Source organism: Macrobrachium rosenbergii, chromosome 56 (assembly GCF_040412425.1).
Source record: "Macrobrachium rosenbergii isolate ZJJX-2024 chromosome 56, ASM4041242v1, whole genome shotgun sequence".
Lineage (NCBI taxonomy): Eukaryota > Metazoa > Arthropoda > Malacostraca > Decapoda > Palaemonidae > Macrobrachium > Macrobrachium rosenbergii.
This window is the reverse complement of record NC_089796.1, coordinates 18,484,302-18,509,333: the sequence shown is the minus strand read 5'-3', so window position 1 is coordinate 18,509,333 and position 25,032 is coordinate 18,484,302. Positions and strand designations below refer to the sequence as shown.

General features: G+C 35.9%; 1 protein-coding gene across 15 annotated transcripts in view; it reads left to right on the top strand.

The window, feature by feature from the left end:
- The window catches only part of LOC136836607 (titin), a 356,015-nt gene that overhangs the window by 65,113 nt on the left and 265,870 nt on the right, over positions 1–25,032 (top strand). For 9 of the 15 annotated variants that reach the window (XM_067101061.1, XM_067101063.1, XM_067101062.1 and 6 more), the window contains 6 exons: positions 4,153–4,379; positions 5,608–5,823; positions 6,326–6,557; positions 10,277–10,434; positions 11,829–13,219; positions 16,438–16,613. In XM_067101061.1, coding sequence (XP_066957162.1) covers positions 4,153–4,379; positions 5,608–5,823; positions 6,326–6,557; positions 10,277–10,434; positions 11,829–13,219; positions 16,438–16,613 — 2,400 coding nt within the window. The remainder of the gene's footprint in view (positions 1–4,152; positions 4,380–5,607; positions 5,824–6,325; positions 6,558–10,276; positions 10,435–11,828; positions 13,220–16,437; positions 16,614–25,032) is intronic. The other 6 variants (XM_067101069.1, XM_067101067.1, XM_067101073.1 and 3 more) reach the window with 1 other exon arrangement.

The following is a 25,032-nucleotide window of genomic DNA, read 5'->3' as shown; positions in this document are numbered from 1 at the left end:
ATGACGTTTTCATTTTATTTTTCCTCTAGGTTAGGTTTGGATTTGCTATGATTAGTAACATCAGTGCTAAGTGACACCAAAAATGGTCGTGCCCTTGGTATTTTTTGATCACTGTAACCACATAGTTTAGGCCATATTGTATGATTCCCTTCTCGCTATACTGCTAGAGGCATTGCATGTATTTGATATGGCATAGGAACTAAGGCTCAGTTCTGCCTCTTCGTACTCGATGTGTAGTATATATATAAATTGTTCAGAGGTGTTGAGGTGCTGCATTAATTTGTTTTAACCCGAGCGTAGTACTGACGTATATTAAATTCAATCTAATGCCGTCAGGTCAGAACCGTAACGCTATTTCAAGTCAGAATATTGTGGGTATTCCATATTGTATTTTACAATAGCCCCTGAACTTAATAGATGCTTTAGGCGTCTGGCCATCTCATAAGAGATAAAGTTAGTAAGTAAAAAAAGGTCCTAATTATATTAGTAATTATACTCAATCATTTCCAAGATATCCATATAAATTTAGCATAAACGCGAATGTATTTTACACTTAACTTTAAAATTTAAGAGCTTATCCAGAAATGCCTCACATCTAAAAAGGTAGATTAGCAAAGAAATCCCTAGTAGTAGGGTAGTTCCATCAGGCTGTGCACTGTAGGCATTGCTTAAGGATTTTTGCAGCGTCCCTTCGGCCCCCTAGCTACAACCCCTTTCATTCCTTTTACTGTTCCTGTGTTCATATTCTCTTTCTTCCATCTTATTTTCCACCCTGTTCTAACAACTGTCATAGAGCAACTGTGAGGTTTTCCTCCTGTTACCCCTTTCAGACCTTTTTACTCTAAATTTCCGTTTCAGCGCTGAATGATCTCATAGGTCCCAGCGCTGGTCTTTGTCCTAAATTTTATATTCCATCAAAGAAAATATCATTATGATGTGGCTGATAAGCAAAAAAATCTGAAAAGTTGAGGAGTTACTTTAAATTTTCCACGCAAGTTGGATGTATTTCGACTAATTCCAATATAATGGGGGGTTATGTAATTAAAATTTATTTTGTCCAGTGAATGCTTTCAAAGGTTTAACAACAAATGCGTCCCAACGCAAGCTCTCTCTCTCTCTCTCGCGCGCGCGCGCACAGTTTCTTAGTTCCTCGTTGGACGAGTCGGTAGAGTTCTCGGCTGGCACTATGCTAGGCCCGAGTTCGAGTCTTTGGCCGGCCAATGAAGAATTAGAGGAATTTATTTCTGGTGATAGAAATTCATTTCTCGGTATAATGTGGTTCGGATTCCACAATAAGCTGTAGGTCCCGTTGCTAGGTAACCAATTGGTTCTTAGCCACGTAAAATAAGTCTAATTCTTTGGGCCAGCCCTCTCTAGGAGAGCTGTTAATCAGCTGAGTGGTCTGGTTAAACTAAGGTATACATAACACCAAAATATTCATACTGATTAATTTTGGTAGAGTGAAAGCAAAGTTTTTACAGAAGAAAACCAGGTTACTTTTTATTAATATAATTAGCTTTTTGACCACACGAAGGCTAATTTCACGTGACGTTCATGTGATTGCAGTGAAGCACATCATTACATCATCCAGCTAAAAATACACAAAGATGTCCTTTTAAATGCCAACGCGTCATTCAGCTAAAAACATATACAGTAAAGATATGCTCTTTTGAAATCAGAAAAAAATAAGACGTCAAGTGACTGGGGCTCGACCGCGCTATAATTTTAGTGGAGCGTATTTTATTTAAGATTCAGTTTTAATTATAATTTCAGCATTGAGGGAACAGGTCCGTCTTTGAGAAACACGCTTCGTCATCAGATTTCGTCCTCTCATTTTATGTGCGGACTTTAACGAGTTTTTGCTATTTTATATATATATATATATATATATATATTATATATATATATATATATATATATATATATATATATATATATATATATATATATATATATATATATATATATGTGTGTGTGTGTGTGTGTGTGTGTGTGTGTACGTAAGTTGCAGTAAGACTGTAAAACCAGGGATTTCACAGTCTTACCGTAACATAACATTATATATGTATGTGTATATATATAAATTGAATATATATACTGTACTGTATATATATATATATATATATATACATACATATATACATAACCACATGAAATGTTCTTTTTTCACCTAAACATGAGGGACTTCTTTTATATTCAGAGATCGTTTAATATCAAATTCACCTTGGGAATAAGCTACACCCGAAGAGAACTTTAACAGATTTGTTTCATCCCCGGCCAGGACTCGATTCTTGGCCTTTGGTTTAGAAACGGCGCAATTGTGTGTGTTTATTTGTTTATATGTATACGTATATATATATAATTATATATTATATATATATATTTATATATATATGATTTGCGTCTAAACTGTACTATTTTCTGAAGAATGAGGGTCTTTTGTTATTCCTTTGTTATCTGGTTAGTTTACACTAGGCAGTTTTTAATTCAGTGCAAAATAACTAGTTTTACTGGAGTACCATGTATAGTAAATAAAAAAAAAAACACACAAAAGACAACCGCTTTGCTTTGAGACTGGAGTAACGTAGAAAGACGCGTTATTTTCTTAAAGAATCTTATTCCCCTTAAGTTCAGATGCGCAGTTTAGACGTTCGTGAAGTTTTGGTTGGGTATGGCAGTATTATGCTAAATTTTTGTGGTCTAGAAGTTCAAATTTTATGCAACCGATGATGGGGTTATTTAGTTACCATTAATCGCGTTAATTTTGCTGATACTCTTTTGGTCCATTCCTTGAACACAGTACTTTGATTTATAGTTTAGTTTTCTTAAAAAAGTAGCTGTTCTGATTAAAGCGTTTTAATGCATTTGAAGGAAAAGTAACATTCTGTATGTGTATGCACCGTGATTCATAGGTTTTAAGAACGGGTTTATATATTATATATATATATATATATATATATATATATATATATATATATATATATATATATACATATATACATACATAAATATATATATATATATATATATATATATATATATATATATATATATATATATATATATATAAATTTTTCAGTAAACGTGTATTTATCAAGGATAATCTAAAAATATTTTGCAGGCAAGATAACGATAAGAATCATTAAACTATCAACATTAATGTTATCATGAGTTACATGATAATTTTGAAATGGTTTTAATGCATGTTAAGTCAATATACAAATTAGATTTTATGATACAAATTATTTTTTTTTTATTAATACCGCTACATGTCAGACTCATTTAATACCGTATTGAAAAGGAGACCCTTTTTCTTTAGTTACCCTGTAAATACCAACAATTATGGTTACGTTTTCTTTGAAAAACTTCGCGTAAGGGGGACTAATTTCGTGCACTTGCACATCACAACATAAGATTATTATTATTATTATTATTATTATTATTATTATTATTATTATTCTCCGTTGTAAAAATATAATCATAACGATAAAGTCGATAGGTAGTTAACTATCAACGAGATGACGTCATTGGAATGGACTAAAGATATTTCAAAAAGCCCGTTTTATTTCCAGGAACTTCGAATAGGCCTACCATATGAAATTACGAATAATTGAACAGAGATGATAGGTATTAAAAACGATAGTAAAAAGCTCTTCACTGTATCAGTTTTGTAAAGGTAGACTTTACAAGGTATGGTATCGTCGAGTGATTGATTTAAACTTCTGTAGCGTTGTAATTTGTATCTTGTGTTCCTTTAGTCTTTGTTACATTGCAGGCCATAGCTTTCTATGTTCAGCTTCTTTTCTGTCGTAGATATCTTTTATCATTATCTGCTGTTGCTGTCTGCTTGTCCAGCTTCTAAATCTTTATTGATACTGTTTCCTCAATTTTACCTGAATAAATATATATAAAGATAATCTGTAACTACTTTTCATGACTGACATTCACGAGGAAGTGTAGAGAGGGTTTTGCCAAGAAATACTTTTAATTTCACCGCATTTGTAAATTGTTTAAAATAAATATCTAAGAGAAGTATAAAGTGCCTAATCAAGGTTAATCCTAGGACAGTATACAAATATGTTATTAATAAAGATTTTTATGATGGAAACAGAACTTAACATTAATAAACTTTGTTTTTGTGATTCCCTCCAGAGTGGAAGCGAATACTGGACGTGTTCGGACTGCACTTGTACTTCAACAGGCACCTTTTACACCTGTCCAGAATGTCGAAGCCTTCAGGACCTCTTCGTCTTCGATGAAACGCGTCCGCCTTCAGAAGAGGAGCTTCCTCTTGACGAAATATTGAGGAGGAGGTCAAGGTCACGGAGCAAGTCAGGGTCGAAAGGAAGAGATGGAGTGTCCAAAAGTCGACGATCGAGGTGAGGGTCATTTTGAGTTGATTATCCACTAAATGGTTCCGTCCAGGTTGGGTGATGATTGTCTCGTCGAGTTCTTCCTGTTTTCGACATTGATTATACACCCGTCTTTCTCCACCTGCGATTCGACCCACAGTAGCAGCTAACAACCAGTTTTTACTAGTTTTTTTCTGTTATTTTATCGATACGCCAGCCTTAGCATTCTCACGTTGGATTTTACTAGCTGGTACCCGTTATCACGTGGGATTTCACTACCTGGTGCCCGCTGTCTCATGGGATTTCACTACCTGGTGTCCGTTAGATACTACGTATTGCTGCTTCTACAGTAACTTATCATGTAGATGTAGATAGCGTCAGTATTCAAGCATATGATTGTGTATCACATTAAGTGTGATGTAATGTACCCATTGACTGTTTTTGTTAAGTGGTTACGTCAATTGCTGTGACCATACTGATGATATAAGGCAGTAAGATGTCTAGTGACTTTTCCCAAGATCACTGTATGAAGACGCCGTATTATCACACCATTCCTGCATTTGCAACTTTCTTCCATCTCATGCTTTGTTTTCTCATAAGAGTTCGTTCGATAATGGCATTTCTTTACCTAATTGCAGGGGTTTTCACTTGAGAGAACATTAATTTTTTCCCACAAACATTATTCCATTATTACTTTTCTACCATATCATCATCAGTTTTCATTTGTTGTTCCAGGGTCTCACGAGACCTTTTGGTCGCTCATATCATTGGCTCACAGAAATACAGAAATAAAATAGTTTATTCTTGCAAGTCTGACTCTTAACTGATTTTTCCTGCAATATTTTCTCATTTAAAGATTTCCTTAATAAAATTAAGCATTTAACCGTACTTTTTGAAAACTGTTACACATTTAACTTTTTGCAGCAATAACTCATGTGGATCTACTTTTTGCATGTAACAGCTGCTTACTAACCTATTGTTTTCCCTAACAGCGATTACTCACTTAACTGTTCTCATTTTCATTACTATGATTACTAATTCAACTGTTTTTATTTTCCTTGCTATAATTACTAACACGACTGTTCGTATTTTCCTTGTTATAATTACTTATTTAACTAACCTTATTTTCCATGTTATACTTACTAATTTAAAGGATTTGTCTTGCAACAGTCGTTCATTTAACTCATCTTTATTCTTGCAAAAATTCCTATTTTAATTGTTCCTTCAAACTTATCGTCATTACCATTCTTTCCAGGTCCCGGAGTCGATCCTCCTCGAAGGGTCCCGATGAAAAAGAGTCCCGCACGAAAACGAAAACTTCGACGCTTCCAAAACGCCGCCGGGATGCTCCGCAGGATCATCCCGATGCCATCGAGAGGGCTAGGTCAAGGTCACGGTCGAGGTCAAAGTCCTTGACTCGGGAAATCGTAGCATCTTTCAAGGAGTTCAGGGACAAGGTCACAAGAGGAAGGTATGCTTTCTTAGAACAACTGTAGAAAGATATAATGTGTTAAGGGTTTTTCAAGTAAACCCTTTTTTAAGGTGGTAAAGTACAGATGCTGATTGTGAATGAAAGAAAACTGGCTGAAGTTCCGAGGGATATAATCTGCTCTCTATATTTGGAGGAAGAAGAGATGTGCATTGCATTTAAAGTAAGATACATTGAAAGGTAAGCAGCAAATGACACAACGATGTGATAACAGGATTAATATAGACGAAGATTTGGTATTCAGAGTATTGGTGGTCTGGTCATGGGGAAAATGAGAGAAAATAAGTCGGTCAAGAGTCTGCCTGATTTGAAAGGAAGCTCTAGAAAGTGTTTGGCTGACGGATGACAGGAGCGTTAGAATGAAAATGTCTTAAAAGTATCCTAGCAAGATCATGTAAATGGTGTGCTATATATGAGCTAATTATCTTGAACAGGTCACATAGGTAAAGGGACAAAGGCAATTAACCCTTAATACCTTTTTTAGGTCGCGGTCGAAATCAGGCGAACGGAAAGCAGTAGAGGAAGAAAGAGAAAAGGAGAAAGAGGCTGCAAAGGGAGAGGAGAAGGCGGAGGAAGAACCCTCTGATCGCCGTCCTCCCCCTCCCCCATCGGAGGGGACAGGCCGTCCTGTCAATTTAGGAAATGGCGACGTACGAATTCCTATCCACATCCACGTGGATGCGCGCGATGGCAGTATTGCGGCGCCAGAGAAACAGGTAATGAAAATTTCTGCAACTTAACAGGTTTTTTTTTTTTTTTTTTTTTTTAACTGTGAGACATTTTTTCCCCCATAGGAAAGTTGGCTAGAGAGGGTGTTAACTTTCCAGCTCTCAGCAAATCTTTGTGGAAGTGAGGTTGCAAGCCCAATGCTCCTCTTAACCCTGGCTGCTATCCAGTGCAGTTTAATAATCACGTGGTACATAACTCACTTCTTAAATCAACAGAGGTACAACAGAATTTATTCAGGAAATGGGCCCTTTTCCACTCTCTCCGTGGGATCTATCTCGGATCTTTTGTTGTTGAAGTTCATTTGTTTACATATAAAGTCCAGTGGGAAGGGTAATTCAGTGCCTTTTCTAGCCCAAGCGTGATGAAAACAATACAGTAAAAAGAAGCGGTATATAAAATGAGTGGAGCTCAACCCTTTTGGAAGAAATAGACCTGATTCATGATTGACTGACTGAAGGATTAGGGGTTATTGGCATCGTAGCATTAAAGGCCGTAGGCGCAGCAATTTCGAAGGAAGCTATAAGCCTACTTACAGATTAACAGATTTACTGATTTTTGGTTCTCTGTTATCGTAACATCAGGGGTCATTGACGCCAAAGCCTGCTTCGGGGGGGGATGGATTTTGGGTGATAAATCATAATTCGACTGTAATAACTTCCAAGGCATATAATGGAGCGTCACTGGATCTTAAGACCGCATTTGAGTATCAAATGATAATTCAATCTCTTCAACTACTTCAGTGTTTTTCTTGGTCGCATCGTTCTAGTTACTCATCAATATAACTTATTAAAAAAAAACTTAATCCTTGTATAAAAGTTTAGATGCTCTTGTGGGTGGTGCAGTTGGTAGCATTTTTGTCAGGCACTGCTGTGTCAGAGGTCATCATTCGACATGACAGACATAGTTGATATGGTCGAATCCTTATGACTTGATTCTAGATATGTCAGTAAGCTCGTTGCTGAGTGAACGAGTTATTGATACAGTTACATAAATTTTCTGTGAAGAACACGTATGTAATTGACTCTCTTAGTAGACAAGGGAAAAAATGCTATAGTATAATGCTCTTGTTCAATATTGAGGGAAATTCATTGCAAGTATCAACATTTTTGCCTTTTGGAAGTTTAGAACTGGAGTAAGGCAACTGAGATGAGAGAGAGCACAGAAACATAAAGAAGGAATTCCTTACTGTCCTGTATTTAGCTTTTGTGACGGCAAAACGGAGTCATTTTTGCTGTACTTAATGATTTACCCTACATTAATAAGGAGAAGAAAACTGTAATGTGTTCATTTTACAATTTTAACTTGACTAATAATGACCAAGATGAGATGGTTTTAATTGCCACGGAAGAAATTCTTGAGGTCTAATGTTATGGCCTCACATTATTCTAGCTTCTCAAAACATCGTCGTCAGCTACCAGCAATACACAGTGACCCCATTACGCGTCATTATTTTCAAGAAATTGATATCTGAGTTGATATGATTCCAGAATTTTTTGAATAGTTGCGTTGAAAAATATTGGGAAGCAAGAGAGGATGATGGCCTCAAAGTAGTTCTAATGTATAGTGAAAACTTTTCTCTTTCCATTCACTTGCACACTTTCAAAAATACAATCCTATAAATGTTACGGAATTCAGGCAGATTTAATAAAAGAAAAAGTGTATATTAGTTTACTGTATACCAGTACCTATACTAGGGTTACCGTAATATGTTAATTTTTCTGCAGAACGAACAAAGATTGAATTTAAGATAGAATACCTAAAAATCATTTTAAAATAAGAGCCGATTCCAAAAATCAAACTTTATTATCAAGTTTCATAAAAGCAGTATTAATTTTTGTCCGCGTGCTCTCTCTCTCTCTCTCTCTCTCTCTCTCTCTCTCTCTCTCTCTCTCTCTCTCTCTCTCTCTCTCTCTTTCATGCACCAGTATTAACTTTAGTGTAATTCAGCTACTATTCTGAAATTTTACCAAAATAAAAACTTTGATTGTGTGATCCGAATGTAGGAGTTGTTTACATTTATGTTGAAGGAGACGGGGTGTAAATCTAACCGTCAATGTCATCAGAATACACACAACGAACACTAATTGCGGTAATGTCCATGGTGCCATGGGTGACCTAGCTTTTTTCTCCCATTTTCGTTCTAGTAACCCTTGTTCGTGAAGTGCCAATAAAGGGCGTATTTAACATCTTTCGTCAGCTGGTTCAACCAGAAATGAATCTGTAGGCCTTCTCGTCAAAGAAAGCAGATTGAATATTTTTTAGCTTATTTGGTTTTGTACTTTTTCTAAATCTGTTTATTTCATAGGGCGGTCTGGTGAAACATCTCTGTGATTTTGTCTGTATTCTCTGAGAGGCCAAACAGCTCTGTAAACATTTACAGTATGATGTAACTTCATGTTCAGATTGCTGACAGTATTAAGCTTTTGTCTAGGCAACGTTTATTTGCTGTTTATGATTGTTCATGTTTTGCTCAGATTCCACGAAGCCGTTAACGTACTTTTGAGTTCTGCTCAGTTAAACATTTAAAAGCGATATCTGAAAATATGCCTAAAACCAGTTCTCGATATGAAAGTGTTCGTGCACATCTTTTAGCACCTTGTTTAAAGACGGGAATTCAGTTTATGGGGTATGGTATATTCGTGATTGGACTTTCATAGAATCCTAACTATGAGTACTTTGTTTTTCCTTATAATTTCCAGTGGGGTTATTGTGGACTGGTATGAAAAACCTTATTATGAATTCTTTTCCTTTTTATAAAAAATTGCAACCACTTCCCACCCATTGTATTTTTTGCATACTGTATCCATGAAATCCTTACGCACAGTAAACTAAGTGATCGTATATGATCTTATTGTATATTATCAGATAAATATTTTAAAGTAATTATATACTGATTTACTGGAAAATATAATTGGTCGCATTATCTTAGAAATTAAGCAAGCTTGCGATTAGATAATCTACTTGAGACAAACTCTTCATGAGGTTTTGTTAATCACCTTCCGTTCCACACAGCAGTATGATACTTATTTGTTTATTTTGATTTTACTGAATAGCTGAGAATGTAATTTACACTTCAGTGATTGACTGAGAATTATTGTAAAATATGAAAAACTGGTAAAATTTCGTAGCTAAAATTATGTACTTTTATATTTTAAACACGAACTAGTGAATATTCGTATATGCAGTATATTTATTTCACATACGTGATGCATTAAGTACAACGATGTGTATGTATGTATTGATTGATGCCGAAGTTTTAATGAGAAGCCCATATTTACTTTGAAGAACAGAACAGCGCAGCTGGGTAAACAGTTTATTTAACAAACATCAGGCATATGGGAAGTGTACAAAAGAAAAGGGTGAAGTAGACAGATATGTTGTGCTGTGAATATTTGAGGACTAGGACTTAGATCCTTGTGACTTATATATTATGACTGTGAGGATTATGACTTAGGTCCTTGTGCCAGATAATTATGAATATATGAAGACCAGGATTCAGGACAGTGTGACAAATATATACTATGAATATAGTAGGACCAGGAGTTCGGTTGTGTGATAAGTATATTATGAATTTTTTGAGGACCAGAACACTGTGTAGGACCAAGTACTGGAATATGGATATATACTGTATATATATCTCCAATCAAAATTGGGAGGTAACGTTTCAGTAGGTACACATTTTAATGTGAATATTTTACTTGTTCAGGAGAAATGGAAGGAAGTGTCCTCCGAAAAGGTGACGACGCGCCTGGTCTTTCATGGAGGCGACGGCCAAGGAGACAGAACGCTTACTTTAGAGCAGATCACGTCCCTGAGGGCGCCAGAGAGTGGCACCTCAACGGATATCGCCAAAGACACCGTCAGGTATGTGTAAGAAGCTGATGTCTGTTTCCCTCAAATGATAATTTCTTTACCATCACTGCTTATGTTGTTTTCAGGACCATCTAGCGCTTATTCTGTTGTGTTTGTTAGCTTCAGCACAATATTCTGGTCTGATATGAGTCTTATTATGAATTTTGCAAGCTTGGTAATCTTCCGCTGCACACGTTTTGCCTTATGCCACTGGAGGCTTACCTACCACAGAAGCGCTTCAGGAAACAGTTTATGATTTTGCTTATGTTTTTCATCCTAGGTAAGCTTATTAATTACAGCAAGAGTTAATTGACTGCTGCCAGTTAGAGAAACCTCATTTTTCTCATACATTTGTACAAGGCGTTCCAAATTGAAATTATAGTCTTATCTAGTTCAATGAAGCTTTTCACTTAGAGAAGAAATGATTTTTCCTAGAACATATTTTAAAGTAGTTTGTGAAATGGGACAACAATAGCCAGGTTTTTCCCTGATGCACCGCTTCGATATGCATTGGGCTTTGGTAGGTATAAAAGCCCACTTCCTGTTACAAATCCGCCTCGGAAGTGTTAAACATTTAAGGATAATGATTGCACTTACATGCACCACCACTTCCTGTTAATAATCTTCATAACTACCTTATAATTACTGTACATGGCTACTGCTTTGTATGGCAAAGAGCTTCTGGCATTTGCATGAGTTCTAAGCAAGGTTGTGACTTGACAACTACCCTCGATCCTCTTGCAAGCCTATGTTTTTTTCCCTTTTCCTGTAGAATGACTTGCTTTGACTCCATCTCGCGAGCTTTTCCCTGCAGCTTTTTGATATGCGTAAAGACAAAAAATTTCAGCAAATCTCAAAAAAAAAAAAAAAAAAATCGTTGGTTCCTTGGTCTTAATAATAAATAAGTAGGATTTTGTGGAAGAAAGGGAGCTGTTTATATTGCGAGTACACTAGATGTAAAGACTGCGATATTTTAAATGTTGTGACTTTTGTCAGTGCATCTTGAGTTATTGTTTTATATAAAATACAGAGAATACCTAAATGTATATTTTGTTGTAGTTTGTTTTTTTTGTATTTTGATGTAAAAAAAATAATTCGATGTAAAAGTCAGTTGCACAGAAACATTTGCAATTTCTGTTTGCTAAAATGTCGTTATACTGTAGCTTATTGAAAATCTTCTTGAATTTATTTTTTACTTTTTCACAATTTGCTTCAGCTTTCACTTATGATTTTTTTTTATCTGCACTTGTATATATATGTATCTTTGGCTGTGGGCATTTTGTGTTTTTTTTGGTGGTGGGGTGACTGTCTAATATCTGTCAGGTGAACTTGGTGACTTGAGTAGACATAACTGTTTCGTGTTTTGCTTACCACTCCTCTTTTCTCTCTTTTCTTGCCACTTCCAGGTGGAAAGTTCCACCTCGTAGTTCCGCTGCTGACTCAGCTGTGCTGCAAACTTCTTCTGTACAGTCTCAAAAATTAGGCACTGCTCCTCCAGTTTCTCCTACTGTGCCGACTGACTCTTCAAATATTGCTCAAAAAGTAGTAACTAAATCTCCTCTCAGTGTGTCTATTGAAAGAGTTCCATCTGTAGAGCGTTTAGTATTGGGATCCCCCACAAGCACACTTGCTGCAGCTGCCTCTCCTGCGGCTGTGGATTTGTTGATGGAATCTGTAAAAAAAGGACCACTTGAAGCTCTGAGCAGCTTGATTTCTCCAATCGCTGCTGACCCATCTGCATTGCTGTCAGGTGCTGAAGCATCAAAAAGACCTCCTCTGTTTGGAAAATTGGAACACAGTACTTTAGCCACTCAGAGGTGTCTCACAGAAACTTCTGCTATAAGTAAAAGTTCTGAACCTTCAAAAGACCCTGCCAGTTTATCTCATCCTGTTAAACAGTCTCCTGTGGCAGATAGTTATCAAAAGGGAAAAGTAGAGGAGAGTGTTATGGAAGACACATTTCAGCGTGATGAGAAATGGCCTTTGCCACCTAGTGAACCAGACATTCCTGGACTATTTGAGCAACAGCCTTCAAGTGCTCATGATTCGCAGAAACTTTCAAGTTCTCTTGAAGATTTGCCTCTCCCTCCTCCCCCTAGACCTCCTACTCCAACCTTAATTGACATACCTGAAATACCTCCTCCTCGTCCACCTGAACCTGTAGAGGCCCTTAGTGACATTCAGAATAACAACTATTTAGGCATACAGGACCCAACCTTACCCCGCCCCTTCCAACCTCTTGTGCATGAAATAGCACCACCTCGTCCTTCTCTTCCTGCCATGAGTGAGGTTTATGATGACATGTATGAGCATGCACCTCCTCCAAGACCCGATCCACCAAGTGACGATGCTGATGATGAGAGGGAACCAACACCTCCTAGGCCAGAACCTCCTCTGGAGTATGAATACCCATTCCTTCCACGTCCTCTTTTGCCCACTATTCATGAGACTTCACCGGCGCCACGTGAGGGCTCTCCTCCAGTAAGAGAAATCAAAACTGAAATAAATATGAAAAAACCGCCCCATCCCAGGCAAAAACGTTCTGTAATAAAAAGTTTTACTCCTCCCAGACCTACTGAGGCAGATATGACCGACTTGCCAACACCGACGATGCCCACTCCTCAAGAAGTCGTCGAAGTGCAGGAAGAACCGGAGATGTTAGCCCCTGTTGAACCTGTCCCAGTGCCCTCCTCTCCTTCAGATCATCCTTGTACTTCCACCTCACCTGAGAAATCTGGGACTCAAGAGGAGTCTGATGATGGCGCAGCAGATGTTCCTCCTAGTCCTCCCCCACCAGGTAAGTTTGTCCTTACTGAGAATCTTTGATATTCCTTCGTAACAAAGTACTCATGACAAACTGAATATCTCGTGCAGTTTACCTGTAGATGACTGCAACATTTTATGAGTTATCTAATCAGTGCCTGTGAATGAGCAATGCAAATTCTATTAGATAAAGTAGATTTCTAATACTGGAATGCTGTCTTGAGTGGACTGATAAGCTAAATTATGTCCTGTTTGATATCAGTGTTAGTTACAAGGAACCAAAGTTAATTCATCCAAACCACTGTTTTGATTGAGTTAGAATCTAAGTTTACTAACCCTCAGTGTAGTTTTGATAAGGAAACTAGCCATGGTTTTCGGTTAATACTTTGGATAGAAACACTTTTTCGTGAATTCTGCCTAGTTTATAAATGAGATTTTTTAAATGCTATTTTGATGCGGGCTATAGTTTGTTTTTCCCAGATACTTTTCTTTGCAAGGTAGCATTTACACTTGTTTATTGTTAAACATCTCACTTTCCATTTATACGCAATTTCCAAAACCAATACGTACAGTTTAATATGAAGATCCGCAAACTATAAGATTAGTGTAATATATCCTTTTTTTCAAATGATATATTAAATATCTCGCTTTTTTATGAATCAAACGTTGATCATCAGCCTTTACATAGTGGTTTACGTAGAGTGAAAGTCATTTTGCTTCTTATGTTCGCTGATGAATATCACAGTTTTTCATCAGCTAAAGGCCTGTCGTAGGTTGAATTACTTACAATTCGTTGAAGTTTCGGTTAAAAAAGAAATTACCAACGATTTCCTCTTGCAGTGGAAAGATGCAACCTGATTCCACTGCACTATCTTGAATTTCAAGTTTATTGCCTTTTAGATCAGGCAGCAGTGTGCTTGCATGCATAGGAAATGCCTTTGGAAGGCATTGCATACCACCTTCCAGTAAGAGGGACTTATGGCATTCGCTCTTTTGATATTGCTGGAAAGACTGATTAACTGCAGTTTTTCTTGATTTATTAACATCTTGTTTGCTTATTCATCTAGCTTATTGTATTATGGAGATGATTTAAGTATTGTTAGTCTCATGCACATTCGTTCACCAGCACTAATTCTTGTTCATAGTTATATGAGCACAGATCATTTCACTTGTAGCTTGCGTATTATAATTAGTCCTCTGTCATTCTCAATCAGTGGCTAAGTGAGTGCACTTACACCAGCTGAAATTCGAAGAACTGACAATCGTTCATTATTTTTTGTGTTACATGTCTAAAATGACGTGATATGTTCTAGAATCTTTGTTACTTTTGGCATGTCAGTCGCCAATACTGATGTTTTTAAAAACATAGGCATTAGGGGTATTTATTATGTTAACCCATACATCACAGCTATACTTTATTATGTTTCTTAGAGCTGACGGTGAATATCCACATCCGATTTCTTTTGGACCTATGGGCGGTGAGCATCATGTGCTTCCACCCTTCATGATCAGCTTCAGTAATATTGGCTATGGATTTATACTGTTGTTTAAGAAAACAGACTTTTAAAAGAAAAACATGCTGAAAGGCTAAGAGAGGCTGTGTATTTATGTATGTTTACACGTAAATAATTATTATAGCATCATAAACATTTTCTTGTCAGCTTTACTTCTCACGGGATTATACGTGAAATTAGTTCTCTCTGCTTTCCTCTGTCCTGTGTTCTTTCTGCCTGAACTCCTGTCAGGTCTAAGTCTTTATTTGTACCCTTCTCCATAGTTTCCTGGCCTTTCTTACAGGTTTTCTGCCCCTTTCATATTTACTGCTTTTCACACCAACTTTTCTTCATCCTTTTTTATCACTTGTACCTACCATCTTGATCTTTGAGATCTCCGTCTCTTTCCAATCTCTGGATATCACATCTCTCCACCAATGCTTCATATATGATACAATAATCCTTAAGTACTCCAAACACTCATCTTAACATTTTATGGTCACATCTTTTCAAAATCTCCTCCATGTCCCTTATCAGTGACCTTGTATTCCTGCTGCATAGAACAGTAGGGCCTTCTGTACCCATTGTAAGTGTTTACTCTCCTTACTAATGTCTCCATATCATCCAAAGAAACAGAAGGGCCTGATCATTACCAAAACAGGGCTTTTAATTCCTTTCTCTTCTTCATTTGCTCTTGTAACACTTTCAGGCATCACAAATGTTTATTGTGTAATCCTAAGCACCCCATGTCATTTACCTTATAAGCGATTCTCATTACTGTTGTTTTTAGTATAATTAACATACGGATTCATTCAAATAATTAAATACATTGGCAGAGGGGAAAAGAAACACTCCTCACAAGAATCTGAGATAAATGTTGGATATCTTTGGGTGTCCATCAAGGATCAGTGCTAACTCCCTTGCTGATTATCTTAGTAATGGAGGAAGTTACAATGTAGAACTCAACCCCCATGCCTTCACCGCAACAACCACATAGCCTTTCCAGCCACCATAAGCTTTATTTTACCTATATTGATCTTCAATCCTTTTCTCCACACCTCTTCTTCAAGTTCTACTGTTAGCAATAAGTTATCTGTTTAAAGAAGATACCAGGGATCCCATTTTATGCACTCCTTTTGTAACTTCCTCCATTACTAAGATAATCAGCAAGGGAGTCAGCACTGATCCTTGATGGACACCCAAAGATCTCCTACATTTATCTCAGATTCTTGTGAGGAGTGTTTCTTGTACCGTCTGCCAATGTATTTAATTATTTGAATGAATCCCTATGTTAATTATACTAAAAACAACAGTAATGATAATCGCTTATAAGGTAAATGACATGCTTTTAGGTAATTGTGCTTTATAATGCTGGCCAACATTTTTTTCTTAAGGTATAATTTTTATCCACTGGACAGGGTGTGGCATTTGCATTTGTGGCACTAGAATTTCATCTCTATTAATTCAGTTATTTGTTACATTACAATTACAATATACTGGTCACCTGATCGGTAAGACTGCAAATGTCAAGAGCATTTCTTAATAAACGTTTTTTTTTTTTAGCTTATAATGCTATTTTAATTTTAGAGAGACCTTATTTCGCTTCGGAAAATTTTTTGGACGTTTATTTTGCCTCATCCCATTACTTGTACTGGTAAGGATTCGCATACTATAAACCAGTTGTTTCATTATGTGCCTCTTGATCAGTTGAATTGCCTCATTGAGAACTTTTGATCCTTACCAACTGTTTCACCTTCAGAACCGATGGCTTCAGAACCAGTTGTTGCAGAGCCGCCAGAGCCAGAACCAGTTCCACCGCAAGAGACTGAAGAACCCGTCCCAGAGCCATTATCTGCAGGACCCTCAGGGCTGCCACCACGAATCCCACCACAGCAGAGGCCAGACGAAGATGATCTCATAAGGAGAATGAAAAAGGTGAGGACATTGTGTCTTGTAAACTGTGGCTCGATTGTGGACTGCTCGTGGAGTAATGCTTGCCAGCTGATAAGCTTGGTTGAAAGATAAGATCTTGTGTACATCAGTAATTAGTTTCAAAAGAGTATTGTATATTTACCCCTGTCATGAAAATTTACTACATCATTAAAAAGAGATGATTATTTATTTACTGTCATTAATAACAACAGAATAATGTCTGTATTCTTGATCCCTGTAAGCCCTGTAATTTAGTCTAACGAAATTGTTTGTAATTCTTTGAATGCTCATGTATGCACAAATTAAGCTATGTGGCTGACTAGCTACTTATTCCATGAGGCGTTTACGTCCAGGAGTATGGCCATGCCGTTCTATATTGCTTTTCTGCTTATTTTTGCTATTGCATTGTAGAAAAGACTCTGCTGCAGTAAATTCTTTATTGTCTAACGAGTGACAATAACGTCGGCTTAGCGACCTCACTATGACCCCCCACAGAAGACCTCTCCAGACACTGTAGGTGGTCAGAGACCTCGTCATGAATTTTGACATACCTGTGCAATACATGATGAAGGTGGGGTGTTGTATATAATGTTCATTGTGCTTCGGCTGATGTGGTAGTGCATGGCAGAATCTGAAATGAATCATCAAAGGCAATTTTAGATGGTCTAGCCTTTTTAAGGTTAGTTAAGATAAAGCTTACCGGGATAGTACAGAATCCGCGGTTATTTCAAGATTTGGAGATAATTTGACTGTTGATATGTGGAAAATTTTACGTTAAAATTTGATATGGTCTAGTCGCATGTACAATGTTATACACAATCCTGGCACAAGTACACAGTTTGTGATCAGTACATTGATGATTGTACACTTACTTTATCTTCGCCTCATCTGCATTTGCAGGTCGCCGAAAGTTAGAGTAGTTTAGTTTTCTGTTAAAGGCATAAAGTTTATGTTAGAAAAGTATGTTTAATTTTGAGTTCACAGAAAAACTTCAGCATATTGCACGAAATTCAGTTTTGCTATATTTAAACCAAATACTCAGTGTTCACTCAGTGATGAACATTATTGGCGAAATCGTATATAAAGTATAACCTAACTTGTGCATCACTTATGAAGATAATTATGTTATATATAAAATCATTCTAGGTAAAGAATAAACTAAAGCTAATAAATATTACATATAGTGAAGAACACAGTAACAAATCAAGTAGACATTTTGAAGAACGATAAGGCATTCAAGGAAGCCGTAAATGCGTGTGAACCTGGACTTAGAACCAGGTAGTGGGTTAGAACTCCAAGTTTTAAGTCCTCAGTCTTGTCAGTTTTACAAAAAGAGACTAATAGGGAAGAGAAAGCATAAGCAGTCATAAAGATGGACACCAAATAGACAACAATGAGGTGCAGGATACTATTTATAAGTCGTGCAGATAAAGGTGCTGGGATTTACAGGGAATTAGATATTCAAGGTAAAATCATTGTTAAAGATTTTCAAGCTGGGCTTCAACCATTTATAGGTGATGATGTTCATGAGTAACAACCAAAATGTGCTTATAATTTTTTTTAAAGCTTTACACATTTTGTCTTCATTAAGTGGTCCATTCACTGCTGCACATAAGGAGAAGGAAGATAGGCTTTAGTGATCTGTTTCGGGGCTGACTGGCTAAATCAGTATGCAGTCATTTAAAGACTCATTCATTTTTCGTTTTGCTTACTTTGAAGTTAGAATTTAGTGAAGACTGATTATGAAAAGTGGAAAGATTATGTTGCATCGTGGTAATCTCGCGTGGTTTTCAGCCAAGTAATATCTTTGTAATTTTATTGTGGCGACCACAGCGTAGTTATGATTTAGATTATTCAAGTAATTAGCGAATTAGAACATTTTTACTTCAATTTATGTATAAGAAATAGATGAAATAGACGAGCATTAATGTACTGTACAATCATAATGTATTTTGCTACTTGAAATGTGTTGCTGTACTGCATAGATGTTAGTAGTGATAATCTCAGACAGTTCAGATGTTTGATTTTATGAAAACTAATGACGTACCAACTTTCATAAAGATGTTTTTAAATATAGTTCATGTCAGATCAGTAGGAGCAGTGTAGCTAAGGTAAAATATATAATTTGAAGGAAAACTAGGTTTATAAGCATGCTCCCGTTATATGTGCATCTGGGATCTTTTATGGAAATTTAATTGACAGAGATATTACGACTTATACTCCTGCAGTGGTGCCTTTGAACGTTCATCGTATAATTATACAATACAGGCTCTATTGCTTATTGTACAATTTATACCTTTTCCAGCGTCGCAAGTATGTGACATACTACAATATGTCTGTAATATAGCGGTCTCTTGCAAGAAGACTCATCCTGCAGTATCTCACGCTGCTGTTCTAACTCTCGCTGCGCACAAGGTGGCGCTGGTTCTCGAACTGGGTCACTTGAACAAAGTTTACAACTAAACCAAATGATAACCTTCACATTCACATCACTATGACATGTTGATGAGCAGATGTTTGTCTCGTATTAATGTTCCTTCGTTTATCTGTCATGTATGGCTTTGTATGACGTACTTCTTTTCCCTACCTGTGCGTTTTGTCTAACACCTTTTTTGTCTCGACATATTCCAGTTAGTTTACTCCTCTCTTCTTGTACCTGTCCCCCTCCTTGTTTCGAATTCACGCTTTCAATCACGTTAATAGAATTAGATCTGGTGAATTATGCATGATAAAACTAGTCTTTAGGAGGTTTTATACAGTAATACTTGTGCATGAACTCCCGTATATACAGTTGCATGTATCTTTGAATGCAGCTGCATGTATCGCTGCATAAGGTATCTGTAGAATTGATGTTGGTTGTTAAATATGCTAGATTAGACTTGAAATGTGAGGTTAAACTTTATTTATCAAGTGCATTACTAGATTTGTATTAATAGTTTTGTTTCTTGGTGCATTTTGCCCAAAAAAAAAAAAAGTGGCTGTTAAAGTTTGGCATAAAAGTCTTGATTTATTTATAATATAAATCTTACTTTATTTATAATAAAAGACAGTAATGTCAAGAATGTAATCTCTGCTCATCAGATTACTGTATAAGAATGCTTCTTAGTAAATTGGTTGGATTGCTCTATGTAGAAGATGAAGAATTGTTTAAAACTATCTTCAACATATTTAGACGTTATGTTCAAGTTTTCTGAAGGAATGTTTGGTCATTATACTGCTAATGCATAAAGCCACAGTTTTTCAGCATCTGAATGAATAATTGGATGACTTGTATCTAACTCAGAAAACTCATGAGTTACATAATGTTGATATATTATTATGATGTATTAATCATGAATTATGTTTTCTTGTAATTAATTTATTTACACTATATTTATATGAGATAAAGAAAAGATTTATTTTTCCTCTAATTGGTTTAATTAATTATGATTAAAGCATGCTGAACGTAGAAGAGTTGATGCCTTGCTCTCTCTCCCTCCCCCCCTTTTTTTTTATCTTGATGAAATGACTATTGTTGACTTTTGGTGGGTAACTTATAGGCACTTATAACTCACATTCTTGGTAGAAGTGATAGTTCTCGGTGAATTCAAGTATTTTAGCTAGAAGCGATTTTGTAAGTAGTTCATTACAGTACTGTCTTCAATTAAAATTTCTTTGGTATTTTTGCTTGATTTTCTGATTGGTTGAACCTGCTGTAATGGTATATTGTATGCTGTCTGCAATATTAATTTTTCTTATACAATCTCATTATGATTTCGTTCATTAGATACTTGTAATTGTTTGCGTGAGAATGCCATAGGTATTTCGACCTGCAGATTGAACAGAGACTGTGCGTTCGAAAAGCAGGATTTCCATCTTTTTTACCATTTGACTGGAGACACAGGACAATTTCTTGGTTACCCACTTGATATCTTGACGCTATTTAGACCTGGGATCAAACTGTCTTTTTTTAACTTTTCAAAAAGTTAATTTTATTTACCATGTAACTCAATTCATATTTTTTATCTCTCTTTTTTTGTTTTTCAAGAAGTGACTTTTATCTACGATGTAACTCAGTGCAGTATTTTCTTGTTTCTTTTTCTTTTAATTTGTCAAAAAGTTACTTTTGTTTAACATATAACTCACTGCAAATTTTAAAAAAATTCTTGATTTCTTACTACTGACGACATTTAAAGGAATTTTTAAAAAAAATTCACCCCTTACTATCGACTGATTTTTTTGCCTAAATATTTTGAATATTTTGACCTCGGATGAGGCCACTTTTTCAACCATTTAAAAAGTCACATTTTTTACTTTTACACTCTGTAACAGTTTTTATATCCTTCGACTTCTTAACTGCGTTTTTTAAGAAACTACTTAGAGCCATTTTAAGGAGCAAATCGACAATTTTTCGACAGTATTTCACATTGGAGAAATAAAAAAAAGTGTGGGTAATTTCGTTATTCATGCGTTTTTAATTTCCATAGTTAGAATCGTTTACTTAATCAAGTTTAGCGGGTTCATTTTTCGTATAGATTTTAGACATTTTTTGGCGTGAAAAAATGCTTCTTGTTTAGAGGAGAAAAAAAAAGGTGAATGCTTTATTTGTTTTGGGGGAGTTATTCTAAGGGACGGAAAAAGGGGTTGTTTTTTATATTTAGCGTATCCTTGGTAATATTTAGAAAGCATTTTATTTTTCGTGGGGGGTATATTTATGAGGATTTTGGAGGAATTTTCGGTTTTGGGAGAAGAGTCGTAAGGCTTTCGTGCACTATTAATTTTTATTTTATTTTATTGTTTGCTAAAGCATGGAGTTCCAACACTGCCGAGCACTCTTCAACCCCTCACCCAAGGTCTAAACCTTGCCCTCACCCACCTCACAATCACCCCACTCACCTCACCCCTTTGGTAGATTGATGCACATTGCACTTTCACCCTTGTCACTTCTCGCAAAAGTGATTGAAAGCGATTCCTTATACTGAACAACTTCAGTTTTTTCTTTCCAGACGAGGAGGTCTTTTGTCAGTTGTTGTGAAGGTTTTATGTCGATTGTGTGTTATTTTTTGTGCAACTTCTTTCAATGTATGGAGTATGTTATAAAATTATGGCATCTGAATATTCTTTGGGGGTTTCCTGTGATTCCCTAAATGTGAGAGTAATACTTATGAAGAGCCCTCACGTACACACCACGTTGCTTTTTCTGCAGCGTTGGGTGGTAAGCACCACCCTATCAGCTATAGTTATAATAACAATATCATTAACAATCATTGATATAATGGATCGTGAATGTAGCTTAGGTGTCATGTATCATATCGATTTTTCTGTACGTTTAGTAAACCTCTCGCCTTAATTTGTGTTATGTAAATGACCACTGACGTTTTGGAAGAAGACAGCAGAGCATAAAAACTCCCCTTTCTGCCTCAGAACAGGCCCTTCATGGAGCTGATTATTATTCATGAAACTGAAGCAGGTGTCGTTAAATTGTGTCAGAATGCTGTCTCCGCACACTTTAGTAACGGCACTGCCATCGTCCATTGCGCCAGTGATACCGATCATAAAGTTCAATAATCATTTTAATCGTTTTGAGGAACCGTCTGACTTTATCTTCGGCCGTTAGCGAAAGGTGCAACATTCGGGCTTTGCTCGTAAAGTGTTTATTGTCAAGCCATTTGTGGAAGTCGGCGCCGTGTTGGCTGCCTTTCATTGTAAACGTATATTCTTTAAGACACTTTATGGATGTTTAAGCAACAGGGCTTGGATTTTTCCCCCCCCTCTTAATTTTGTTTTAAGTTGCAACGACAGCATCCATAAAACAAAGGTCAAACTATATCATGTTGTCGTTTCATAATGTAAGGTATACATATTGAAAAAATAAGTAGTTCTGTGAATGAAAAGGGACTACCTTTTCTATCATATTAATTTAGTTAATTTTTATAAGGTTTAAAGATTTTGCCAGTACAGAATTGGTTTGGGGAATGATGGCACTATATCGTTTGAGGTTAATTTACAGACAGCCTCGTAATTGTTTAGATACTCGTACATCAAATTAAAAAGATATCCAATCGTTGGAGCCTCAAAGTCGCAAGTAAAAGATATAAGTAGTAAGTGTATTGCTCTAAAGATTTCGGAAGTATGAGAATGTATGCCGGTTTCCGTCACCACTGCGTGTTATATAATTTCGGGTAATTTAGCTTAAACTGTAGACATTATTTTTCCAAATCACTTTCTAGAATGATTACCACTGGTGTTTATTTATTGCACAATGAAATCGGCACAGCTTTTAAAATTTTTTTCAGTGTTTGTAGTGAACCTGGTGTGTATGTATATATTAATAAGCAACTTACTCTGACAAACGTATTTGCGCGGACATATACACACCAGTAAGCTATCATGGTGGAGGCGAGTTGTTATCGATTCTAAGTAGAAAATCCTGAATTCGACAGGTATATGTGCAGCAGAGTCGTTATCAACTTATTCACCTCTTGTCGTCTCAAAGAAAGAGAGAATTGTTGGGATTATGTCTGCGAAATAATCTTACAAATCTTATAAGCTGAGCGAACGGGGAGTGACTCTCAACCGGAACCACATGTTTCAGTTCCCAGGCGAGACCTTGAATAAGTCTCGGATTTTTTGACTTAATGCGTGAAAATCACCAGTTGGGGCAATATGTCTTTGTTGCCATGTGCTTTATGACTTTATACACACTGGATTGAAAGAATCTCTTGCGTTTTTCAGAATTTATATACATACAGTATATACAAGTATATATATATATATATATATATATATATATATATATATATATATATATATATATATATATATATATATATATATATAATATTATATAATATTATATAATATAATATAATATAATATAATATATATATATATATATATATATATATATATATATATATATATATATATATATATATATATATATATATATATATATATATATATATATATATATATATATATATATATATATATATTGTATTTCGTGGGGTAGGCAGGGCAGGGTTTTACTGTGGCTGATAATGCAAGTCAGCAGAACTGGCTGTTGTTAAAAATTGATCCTGTCTATTTCTTAATTCTCCTCCATTGACACTTATCTTTTCACGTTTTCTAATCTATAACTTAGAATCTTTCCAACTTAATGGATTGTTTCATATGAATGTTCTTATATTCTCATAATAAGGAAAACAATGATAATAAATTATACGCATTCTGTACACTGGAAGATTTTTGAGGAATCATTGAATTTAGGCTTTACAATAATTGTAAATATAATCATAAAAATGACAGTAATATAAGAGAGGGTCGAGACTGCGAGTTCTGATCCAGGGGAATTTTTGCGTTGTCCCGAAGCTCGAAAAGGGTATATCGGGTTGGACGATGGCAGATCTGAACGTTGAGAATATTACCCGCTGATTGTCGTTGTTACATACTTAAGGATATATATACGACTGTGAAATACTTTCTGTTAAAACATAATTCTATCAAATAAAAGGAGCCCATAAAAACGCCAAAATGTAGAAAGTAAATGCTATATTTCAGAGACCAACTGTCTAATGAGAGAGACAGTTGGTCTCTGAAGGCATTCTCATTTTACACTATTTATAAAATATCCACTTATACCTCACTTGCTGGCCCATGGTTTAAGGCGTCACTGTAGTCCTGAGTTCTTGTCCTTTGCTGGTTTCGAGCCACGGGACGACGAACTTATTATCAACTAAAAAATTCCTTCAGTAGTAACATGTATGAAAATATATTTTTCGAGGTAGAGGCAGGTGGATATTAAAAGGACGTTTGTAGCTTACTGATTGTATATGAATCACGGTGATGTGATAAAAGTGATATATATATATATATATATATATATATATATATATATATATATATATATATGATATAATTGCATATTATTATGATTTTTTCCTTGAAGTGCGGTAGAAAACAGACTTTTAAAGATCATGACCTGCACATGCCTGCAGAATGAAGTTCTTAATGAACTTGTGATTTGTAGTGTAGCATGCTGTCAAATAGGTTGATATGCATGTCCCACATTTTATTCTCTTCATTCTTGTTGAGTGTTTGATTTATGTAAACTGGCGTCGGTACGTGTGCATTTGTTTATGCATCAGCCGGTGTATAGGAAGGCGCAGTAGAGAAATCTTCATGCATCAATTTATTTATTTATTTATTTTTTACTCTGGTGTCCTTTAGACCTCATAGTGACACTAAACCGCTAAAGTTTGTTGAAACTTTAGTGTTTTCTAAAAAGGCAAGGAGGCGTCACGCTAACACTCATTTTTTATCCAGGTTTGAGACTGGCATGCATTTATAAACGCAAGGCGAAGTTGTTCATTTTGTTAAACATATTATAGCGCATCAAACCTTTAAAATCATAGTCTATCATGAGAAAAGTATTGCATAT